Source organism: Anarrhichthys ocellatus, unplaced genomic scaffold (genome assembly GCF_004355925.1).
Source record: "Anarrhichthys ocellatus isolate YVR2014 unplaced genomic scaffold, GSC_Weel_1.0 scaffold27, whole genome shotgun sequence".
In the NCBI taxonomy this organism is placed as follows: domain Eukaryota; kingdom Metazoa; phylum Chordata; class Actinopteri; order Perciformes; family Anarhichadidae; genus Anarrhichthys; species Anarrhichthys ocellatus.
This window is the reverse complement of record NW_022280057.1, coordinates 5,035,745-5,047,087: the sequence shown is the minus strand read 5'-3', so window position 1 is coordinate 5,047,087 and position 11,343 is coordinate 5,035,745. Positions and strand designations below refer to the sequence as shown.

The window sequence follows — 11,343 nt, the reverse complement described above, 5'->3', positions numbered from 1 at the left end:
CACACACACACACACACACACACACACACACACACACACACACACACGCTCCTCGGTCATTCCTACAGTATCTTACCTGAAGGAGACAGTGTAACCCTGGTTATGTTTCAAACCATCAGTGGCCTTTTCTCGTCATTGCGTCAGTCAGATGAAGACAAAAGCTAAATCAGAGTGAGACGTATCGTGTTAGAGGTCAATACATACATTGTGTTTGAGTGTCTGCTGAATGAGGAAGCTCAGTTTGCTGCTAACCAGCTGTACCTGACATTGAACTCTCTTATGATTAACGTTTGATTTGACACTGAAAGTCATACATCCCAGAATGCGCTGGTCTCATGCTGAGTAGCCATTTTCTCCTAATCCCCCACTTTCCATTTTTTTCCATTTTCTTCTCTCTTTTGTGAGTTTTGACAAAATCCCCGAGGACTTTTCCCCTCTCATCTGGCCAAAATCTTTCCATCTATTTTGCTCTGTAGTTCTTTGGTATTTTATGATGATTAAAATATCAAATAACTGAACTCTTGCATTGTTGATGTGAGGGATTTTAACATCAGATCACTTAAAAGTTTGATTCATTTTGAAAAAGTTTGCATCCTCTAAAAGCTGCTTTGGCTTCCATTGATGAACAAGGTTATCAGGGTTTCCCCATAAAGTGCTGGTGGTAGCTTTAGTGGGCTAATAGTATTAGCATGTTTGAGAGCGCTGACTTTGTGTTTTTCTTTGAAGCTTGTGTGAGATTTGATTCCCCTTGTAGAAAGCCTTTCCTGCCTTCATCACCATTTTTTAATCCTGAAAATAACAAACCGATTAAGATTAAAACCACAGGCCTTGAGAGACATGGCTGTTGTGTTTCGTCTCATTTATTACATTTTTCTGCATCAAGTAAATTATGCGGACTTTAATTATGAGCTCAACAACCAGCTGAGAAAACAAAAACAACACTCGCACACACACACACAAAGAAGCTCTATTGGTGGCAAACACACACACACACACACACACACACACACACACACGCACACACAAAGAAGCTCTATTGGTGGCAAACACACACACACACACACACACACACACACACACACACAAACAAGCTCTATTGGTGGCAAACACACACACACGCACACACACACACACACGCACACACACACACACACACACACACACACATACACACACACACACACACACACACACACACACACAGATGTAGAAAATATATTCTCCTTTTCCGTTCTGTCTTCTCTATCTATCTCTCTCTCTCTCACACACACACACACACACACACCGTGCAGCTGCCCACAGTCGTCTGGGAAGGGACCGGCAGGTTTCCAGCCCGCGAGAATTCATGTTTCCGAATGATTAGAGGCGGACGGGACGATCTCAGAGGCAGCAGCTGCCCGCCCCACAGCTCCAAGTGGAGCAGAAAATCAGGATAATTTCGTTGTGATAATCAGCCTCCCGTTATCCCCGTCACTTCACCCCACAGAGGAGGAGAGAGAGAGTGTGTGACATTTAGAGAGCGAATAATAAAATACAAAAAAAAGTGTGCTTCATGCCTAGTTAACTTCAAAATATATGCATAATGTGTGTGTGAGTGTGTGTTGGAGTCTGTGTGTCTATATTTTGTGTTAAATGTTTACCTTAGTGTAGTTGTGAGGAACTATAGCCTGCATTCATTCCCATATACCTTACTGTCGTTTCAACCAAATCACAAAATCTAGCCATGCAGAGGTTGTGCTTTTATTTGTCAGGTTTTAAGATATCAGTTGCACAGGTTTCTGCCTGTATTTTAAAACTTGTGTATCAACAGTTTTTGCTGGAACTGTATGGAGTAAAACTATTGACACGGAAATTGCTTCTTATCAGGGTTTCAGATTAAGTTCTTCATCGCTTTAAGCTACTAAAACTAAAACTATTTTGGGTATAAAAACTTACTTTGGCCTTTCATAAATGCTGAATTCATGACAAACATAAATTGTCATCATCATCTGACCCCAATGCACTGAGTAAAGATACATCCAATGGCAAGTATGTGACGACTGCTGTTCACATACTTTGTTACAGCAGAATCCTTTTTTGTAGAAATCTTGTGGAAAGCCTTAGTTATTAATGACACTCGCCAAACATCAGGTTATATGTTTTGGCATGTTCATGTGACATGCAAATGGAAGGAGGAAGGTTTTCAAGTCATGATCCTGAACCTGGAAAAACATGCACACTATTAGCCTACTGATTTTCCTCCTCAGTGTGTGTTTGCTGCGTATGTTGTGCCTCTTTGAACAGGTGGGTGTTTGCTTGGTTGATTGCTAAAACCAATATTTTCATAAGTTATTTATTTTATTGAATACAGAAAGTGTCCAAGCTCATATACACTAAACAGTATCTATTTCTATCAACGGCTTGTTTCTCACTTCAACTAAACATTTGCTGCATTTTGTTAGAAGTCATGTTGTTTGCACAGTTCTTCATCAGAAGTGTGATTTATGTGATTTGTGTGGGGGATGTAAATGAGTTTACGCTCTTTTTCCTGTTCTCTTTTTCTTTATCTTTCTCTTTCTTTGTGTGTGAATTAGACCTTTTTCGAGTGCTAGCTATGCTGTGTCACTCATGTCATAAATAAGGAAAAAAAGACTAGAACGATAGGAATGAAAAGAAAAACAGGATCAAAATGTTACATAATTGTGATGAAGCATTTGGTTGCGCAACCTGCTGCACTGACAACAACACCTCACAAATAGATACACTCTGGTCTTTGGTGATGTTCCCATGAGTCTGTTGCTATCCATAAAGCAACTTGATTGAAATAATCAGACTTTTCTTTGATGTGTGTCATGGAGAAAATGACGCTGAAAAAATAATTTGATGCTGTAGAGTACTGTGAATTTAAAAACCTGTTGTCAGGTAGAGGACAATACAGTATCACATATAGGCCACAATCAGTAACAGCAAATATGATTATTGCCATGATTCTTGTTGAATGAATATCATGATTCATAACATGGTAAAGTATAATACACATAAACCATGCACCTGATACCATAAGAACAAACATGAGTTCCAATTGGGATATTATAATAGTCTTTTTCCATTTCATGGCTGCTCTGAAATTTATAAACCACAGATTCAATTGTAGCTGGAGGGAATCTTTAAATGTCAGAAACGTGCTCTCCTGTCATGTCCTCCCTAACAGCATGATGTCCTGTGTTAGTGTTCCTATTAGCGCTCTCCAGTGGAGGAGCAGTGACGGTGACATTAAATACGCAGCTGATCTCACTACATTTGCCAGTTAGAATGTGGGCTATTACTTTACTAGTGCGGGACATACAGCCCTCTACACGGCATAAGGTAGTCGCCATTAAGTATCATGACATCCACCCTTTGTCACACGCTACTACAATGACATCACGTCCCAATTCTATACTTCTAAAAAGGAAACGATGCATCACTCATTATATGAGGGCAAGTTCTTCCAAGACTTAAGTGAAATGTACACTTTATAAAATATACTGCACAACCTAAAGTTTCCTTTCATAGTCCCGATCAGGATTATTATAATGTTTTTGTGTTATACCATAAAAAGCCACAAGCAGAACAGCAACCCCACAGAGATACAAGATAAAACGTGCTTTACGATTCCGATCGGGTTTTAAACTCTACGCCTAAGCCCCACCCAGGCATCCGTCCCACTCTCGCCTCCTCCTCCTCCTCCAGAGAGCCGCTCTGCTGACCGCCGCTCCCCGTGACACCGGGTCCCTGTGAAACTGTAGAGGGAGGGCTTTTTTTCCCCATGGTGTTGATCACAACTGATGGAAACCTCCGTGCCTGCGCCACCTTAGTGTGAGCACTGTAGTCCTCCTGTCCAGCAGAACAGCCGATAGTAACAGGGGGTCTGTGGGAGCGCTCGGTCGGACCGGGAGGCAGCATCATGAAGTTGACGGTCCTCCTCCTCCTCCTCTGCCCGCTGTCCCTCGCCGACATCCCCGGTAAGGAAACTATTATGTGTTCTTTTGGGGGGGAATCCACTAGCATCGTTAATGTTTGGAGAGACGGACCATGTGGTGTAACATTCTGACCTGATAAACATGCACATTTAACTCATTGCTTATATCCAAAGCTATAGGTTGGTGCTTTACAGCAGTTTGTTACAGAATCCGTGTTAATTGTGCTACTTTCCCCGTTTCTCATTCATGTTATTTTGTAGACTATTTCCTCCCTTTCTTCTTATTTGGGGATTTGTTTTCATCATGATGCCACTAGTCAAGCAGAAATATTTGGAACTAAAAAATGAATCACATGTTATCAGAGTTATTTCCACTGAGATTTATCAGCTTTTTAGTTCAAGAACAGAGGCTCAGTTGTGCTGAAGCTGATTGTTCATCAGACAGACAGGAACACAGGTGTCGGATGTCAGCGTCCAGCTCTCTGCACCCCTCACTGAGTCCTTGAAAGCACAGATAGAGGTGATGCAGTAGAACTAAAATAACCATTGATTTTGTGGTGTTATGTTTGCTTTGTGGATACTTTTATCGGTCCAGTCAGGTAGTCAGACAGATGTGAAGCCAGAGGAGAGAAACCAGCCGCAGGTCCACACTCCTCCTCCTCACACACATCAGCTCTTGCACTTGACGTCCCTGGTGTCTGACATTATATATTGTCTCTTGTCAACATTACTGTATCTGTCCCTCCAGAGACATTATATTGCCTCAGGCTGACTGATGGGCTGACTTATATTATCTCTAACCCCTCCCCCTCCATCTGTGACGCCGTGCAGAGTTGCATAATTTAATTCTCCCTTATAGTGCGACATAGTTCCAATACCCGACCACACACAACTAGACAGTTATGGTCGCTGTGAGGGGAATTTTCCAGCAAATTGCATTTTTTTGGATGACGATTGGCTGGATTTGGAGGGAAACAGCTTGTTCAATACACCTTTTTTTTGCTAATTTTGTTCTCCTAGTGTTATGTGATTCACATAAAGGAACACATTTGAGGATTTACTGAACACAGTTTACAGTGTTGACAATATATCCATCTCAGTTTAAGCAGGGTTACTGTCCATAGTGCTGAAACACACTTTCAATGTATGAGGAAAAGAGGAATGAGGAAGAAGAAATTCAAAGTATTTGAATGTCAAGGTGCTGCTGCCAAGCCAATTGTAGTTAACTCTCAAACTGTACATTTGACCTACTTAAAATACAACATCATCACTCTTGTTTTTAGATGTTTTAAAAAAAAACACACATGAAAAGGTTCCTCGACAACAGTGATTAGAAGCTAGTTGAAACTGTCTGTTTTCCAATGCTCTCCACTCAAAGTAGAGATGATGTCTTTCTTTTGTTTGTTTATTTTTTCTCTGTGAGAAAGCTTTACTCAAATCTATTCTTTATTCACAAACTAACACAAAGCATTTGATAATTCATGAACAGTTTTTAGTCCACATTCCTTCTCTTTGTTCAAGCTCCGAATGAGTTTGTGTCCTTGGCGGAGATGGAGGACGCCCTCCTGAGGAGCCTTTTCCAAGGCTACCAGCGCTGGGTCAGGCCCATCCAGCACGTCAACGACACTGTTAGGGTACGCTTCGGACTCAAGATCTCCCAGCTGGTTGATGTGGTGAGAAAACACCTGCAATCACAAGCACATATCCATGCACTTCTGTTTTCATGACAAGATTTGTAGTTTGGATCCCACTAGTGGATATAAACTACAAGCACACATTGAGTTTTCCACAAAACCCTCTAAATTAAAAATTGTTTTGTTTAAAAGCAAGTCACGCTCCTATAGTACAGTAGGTTTTTAGAGTAAACTGGTCAATCCCATAAAAATGTATTCATGTCAGCCATGTCAATTTTTTCTACATTTTGCTCAATATAGGCACGTTACAACTTCAGTGACTAGATGGTGAATATAATTGTGACATACAGTATAGCATGAGAATATTTTTTTGAGTTTTTAATCTGTTTGGGAGACATATTTTTAAGTTAAGGGGTTAAACTCAGCACTTTGTCGAAAAACAAACACCTTATTTTGAACCGTATATTTAACCTCATCATGACGCGGATGCTAAAGGATGAGTCTGGGGTTACTCCATATTTTTAATATTGGCAAAATACCAAAACCAACAATGATTTAATCCTACGAGTCAGTATTATCTGTGGAGTCAAATCCTGATATAGCTTTTTCTATCTGCCATAGAGCTCCATTCTTGTCTCAAAACAGTTAAAGACATAAATGAATCAGTGGGTGAAAATGTCCTTTATTACCATGATCATGCACACTTTAGTTTATTTGGAGTAAATCCCACATAAACTGTCCAGCTGTCAGATATTACTTGCTAGTGCACCACATCTGTAAATAGTCCCCAGCAAATGAACAATTTACTACTTTTTAGCTTAAATTTGCTCAACAATATCGGGATCAGATGTTTTAGGAAATCATTTAGCCTTTAATTTAAACTATTTTCATAAAAAAAAAAAAATAAAAAAAAAATGAATAATTTGTGTATATATAGTAACCTGTTTTTTAAAGATTTATGTCATCGTTAGAAATCAGTGGGCGTGGGACTGAGAGCCAAAGACATGGTGGTGAAGCCACAAAGTATTTGGAGTTGACAACAACAAAAACATTCCAGGTTCATCCATCAAAAGAATAGAATGACTTTACACACATAGAAATATATCAAAAAGAACAAAGGTTTTTTTCTCACTGAGAACCAGAGTTAGATGCGGTTGGTTCTCGCGTGCCGAGCCGTGTCGCTGTCTGCGGTGCTGAAGCCAAACAGGCCACTGGCAGCTTGACAGTGTGGAGCTTTATGTGGTCCTGAAATAGATCTGGAACACTCTTTCATATCTACAACCACACAGTCTCTGTCTCTGGAGTGTTCCTTTAATATTTCAGAGGCTGGCTGTGATAGGCTCAGATGGTTTAGGTGTTCAAGAGGAGAAAATGGAGGACTCTAATGGAGGAGCCGCTGTTCTCGGTTTAAAATATTAATCTCAACCAGTTTAGATTTAGCTCTTCATCCTTTCACCTAACATATGTGCTGGGCAAAGACAATCAGGGATGAATTAAACAAAGCCCCACTATAGCACTGCAGATAAGACAGATTTAGGTGAATGATCTGTTGCATTTTGGGAAAGAGAAAGAGGGCTAACCAGAGACACAGCAGCTCCGCTACACTACTCTATGTCCGTCCCCTGAGCATCTCTAGGCTGCTACTGTAGGCTACATCACTCTGTATTAGATTATGGTTCACCTCTGCTCTATGTGATCATGAAGCCATTCAACTCAGTCTGACAGCTGTGGCCTGGTCTGGATACAACTAAACAGCTGCATCTCTCTACTGTTTATTTCTCTCAAGTCTATTGCGCTCAGTCTTCCCCCTGTTATTCAAACTCACCTCCAGTGATGTGGAAATAAGCCTGTGTTAACCACTCTCATATCTCTATTCCTGTGTTCATCTATTTACACTCCGACTGCATTTATATTGCTTCAGCTTCAGGGTTCACTGCACCCACCTCCGGTTTTCTGTTTCTTTTTCTTGTTTACTAAGGAAGTGGCAGAGACAGGTAAATGAGATTCCGTCTGATGTCATGGCAGGGGAAACGGATGATTCGTTTACTTTCAAACAAGCTTCTCATGTTGTCAACTAATCAAATCTAATATTGTGATGGAAGCACCCAGATCAGACATTAGATACAACCCCAAACATGCAGGAGATGTTCTTCCTTTTTATTTGAAGGGAAAAACATATTCATGTAAACATAACTGATATTGTTGATTTAGATTATGTCAAACTAAAAATACCAGAGCCTCATTCCCAGTCACCTTCACTCTTTATATATCTTGGTCGGTTTTTAAAGACTTGACAGTAACATTGGGAGCGATAGAAGGTTTAAATCACATGTTTTGAATTTTGGTGATGTGCAAACCATTTTTTTATTTTGATCATGTTATGTTATACTATGTTATCTTGCTGCTGGGGTATTTTTCCTATTTTTTTAATATTATTGTTGTCTTTGTCTGTTTTAGGATGAGAAGAATCAGCTAATGACAACCAATGTTTGGCTGTGGCAGGTGAGCAAGAGATACAAACCAACTGAGACGAAATACTTACTATTAATCTTACCATTCGTATACACAAAGGTCAAGGAGATGACACAACCTAATAGTTAGACATACTGCAATAGTTTTATAAGAAGGAACATGATAGTATTGATATTGATTGATATTCGCTTGTGTATTTTACAGTCTAAATTTTGTAAACTAAGTTCAGCACTCTTCATGACCAACACTGTTTCTGTTCTGTCTGATAAAAATAAATACTTTTGGATGTATAACACAGGAAATACTTTTTTGTATTTAAGTATTATCAAATAGCATTAGCTTGACAGAACAGCATGTTCTGTTGGCTAAAAGGCATTGATTTTTCTTTGTAAAAACAAACAAATTAAAAAGGAGTTGCATTTCCCTCTCAACAAGCCCTATGAAATATTTTTTTTAATTTTTTAAATCTCTGGTGGATGTGATCCAATTCCAAGGACAAGAACCTTTTACAACTTTTTAATGAACTGTGATGCCTATAAATGCAAACTAAAACTCAGTATTGTTTAGTGGAGGACTAACGGTACTGCATCCTATGTCCTGTGTTTTTGTTGACCAGGAGTGGACCGATTACAAGCTGCGATGGAATCCAGACAAATACGGAGGTATCACTTCCATCAGAGTCCCCTCTGAAATTATTTGGCTCCCAGACATCGTCCTCTATGAGAAGTAAGACAAACTGATTGACCATTACCTTCATGTGAAACTTAAATAACTAAGACGCACCGTATGAAAAGTGCAGCAACAAAAAGTTAATATACTGATAACCACATTTTAATACTCTCATATTAGCTGCAATCTCACACACTAAAATAACAGTTATGTAACACTGAGTTATGATCAAAAGTGCTAATTTAATTCAGTGAATTCATTTTCAGTAACAAATACTTAAAAAAAAAATCAAACCACAAATAATGCGTAAAAAGCTTCTTGTTCCACGTTCCTTCAGTGCTGATGGGCGGTTCGAGGGCTCCCTGATGACCAAAGCCATTGTCAAGTTCAACGGTGTCATCACCTGGACGCCACCTGCTAGTTACAAATCCGCCTGCACTATGGACGTCACCTTCTTCCCTTTTGACCGCCAGAATTGCACCATGAAATTTGGCTCCTGGACATATGATGGCAATATGGTGGACCTGGTCCTGAGAGACAACCAGGTAGATCAGAAGGACTTCTTCGATAATGGGGAGTGGCAGATCCTAAATGCCACTGGAGCCAGAGGGAACAGGAAGGACGACATATATTCGTACCCCTTCCTCACTTATTCCTTCATTCTGAAGAGGCTGCCGTTGTTCTACACACTTTTCCTCATCTTCCCCTGTTTGGGTTTGTCCTTTCTGACCGTCCTGGTGTTTTACCTTCCCTCGGACGAAGGAGAGAAGCTGTCACTCTCCACCTCTGTGCTTGTGTCGCTCACTGTGTTCCTCCTGGTCATAGAAGAAATCATTCCCTCCTCCTCCAAGGTGATCCCGCTCATTGGAGAGTACTTGCTGTTCATCATGATCTTTGTGACACTCTCAATCATCGTCACTGTCTTTGTCATCAATGTGCACCACCGCTCCTCAGCCACCTACCACCCCATGTCGCCGTGGGTTCGTAATCTCTTCCTTCAGAAGCTGCCGAGGATGCTCTGCATGCGTGGGCACATCGACCGCTACCACTACCCAGAGCTGGCTCCTGAAAGCCCAGAGCTGAAGGCCCGCTCTGGAGGTCGGAAAGGAGGCCAGAGGGCAAAAAGCGGAGCCCACGGACAGACAACTTCTGAGGGGAAGGAGGACGAGGCCTGGGCGACCATGTTGGACAAGGCTGTCTACTCAGTGCGCTACATCAGCAGACATATCCGCAAGGAGCACTTCATCCGCGAGGTGGGTTTGACTTGATCAGGAAAGATTGAGCTAATCATTAGAATGGCTCTAAGGGCTCAATGTTTATATCTGTTTCTGTCATAACGTCTCACATTTCCTCTATTTTCTAGGTGGTACAAGACTGGAAGTTTGTGGCTCAGGTGTTAGACAGGATCTTCCTGTGGGTGTTTCTCACCGTCTCAATACTGGGCACTGTCCTCATCTTCACTCCAGCTCTGTACCTGTTTTTTAAAATCCCTACTCCAATTGCAAGTGAGGATTCACCTTCAAACTAGACAATAACACCACTTTCACAGGCAAGTGACCATCAACCTTCAAGAATCTACAACGCATTTGTTACCACTGAGCAAGAGGAAGACACTTCAGGTGTTTTGTAATGGATAACTTTGACTCTCTGACTTCTCCAGAGATCCACTGTGTAAAATGTTCTCTATGTCGTTAAGTCATTGTATCTGTACATGTTATGCACATTATACCACATTTCGAATTATTATGATAATATAATGCTTTGCTTATAGAGAAATAATACAATTTTTGTGAAAATGAATGCAACCTGTATTGCTTTTCAGCCAAACAATTGAAATTCAACACATTCGGATTTGGTGGATCATGATGGGTTTAAGTAGCATGCAGCTATTAATGCACTAGATTACACATAATGGTAATTTTAGAAAGGTATTCAAGCTAAAATTATATGAAACGTGCAAAAAAACATCAAAAAAGAGATAATTCACTATTTCATCATTGACTTAATTTACATCAAACACAACTTCCTCTCTATTGGTTTATCTTTCTAATTGACATTGTCTTTAATTTGGTGTATCTGGTTGACCATCTCAAATCCCCAATGTCAAACTATCACTTCAACAATATGTTCATTTTATATGTCACTAATACGTTACTTACTGTAACTTCTTTTTACTAGTATATTGTAAGAAAAATAAATGATTTATTCTCTCAAGGTACCAACAACCTTTGAACTACCTTACACATTCATTAGATATGCGACAACCTGTTTTCTGTTTGCAGAATCTTTGAAGACGTTAGCATACTTTAGGGGAATAAAGACATTAAGAGCTCTAATTTGTGATGTTGCATCTGAATAGTCTGGACTTTTTGTTGTTGTGTTTCTCACCCTCTTCAAACACAAAATGTGCTCTATTTTGGTCACTGCAGTGATTTTAAGCAACATAATATATAGTGTAATAAATAAATTAAGACCGAATGGACATTTCATCTTGAAATGGCACAATCCTCAAAGGTACAGTATTTGTATTGTTCAAATGTACTTTATCGCACTAGTTGGTTTAAATACATGAGGCTTTATTTCTTGTTATTAATGCCATACTTACCTCTGTTCTATTGAAAATTAAAG

General features: G+C 40.0%; 1 protein-coding gene across 1 annotated transcript; it reads left to right on the top strand.

Moving 5' to 3' along the window:
• The first annotated feature begins 3,749 nt into the window (after positions 1 to 3,749).
• On the top strand, positions 3,750 to 11,343 carry LOC116391839 (neuronal acetylcholine receptor subunit non-alpha-3-like). The gene is made up of 6 exons (XM_031862794.1): positions 3,750 to 3,983; positions 5,462 to 5,613; positions 8,032 to 8,076; positions 8,663 to 8,772; positions 9,053 to 9,968; positions 10,079 to 11,343. Exons 1-6 carry the CDS (start codon positions 3,926 to 3,928, stop codon positions 10,241 to 10,243), a joined length of 1,446 nt encoding a protein of 481 aa, XP_031718654.1. The 5' UTR covers positions 3,750 to 3,925; the 3' UTR covers positions 10,244 to 11,343.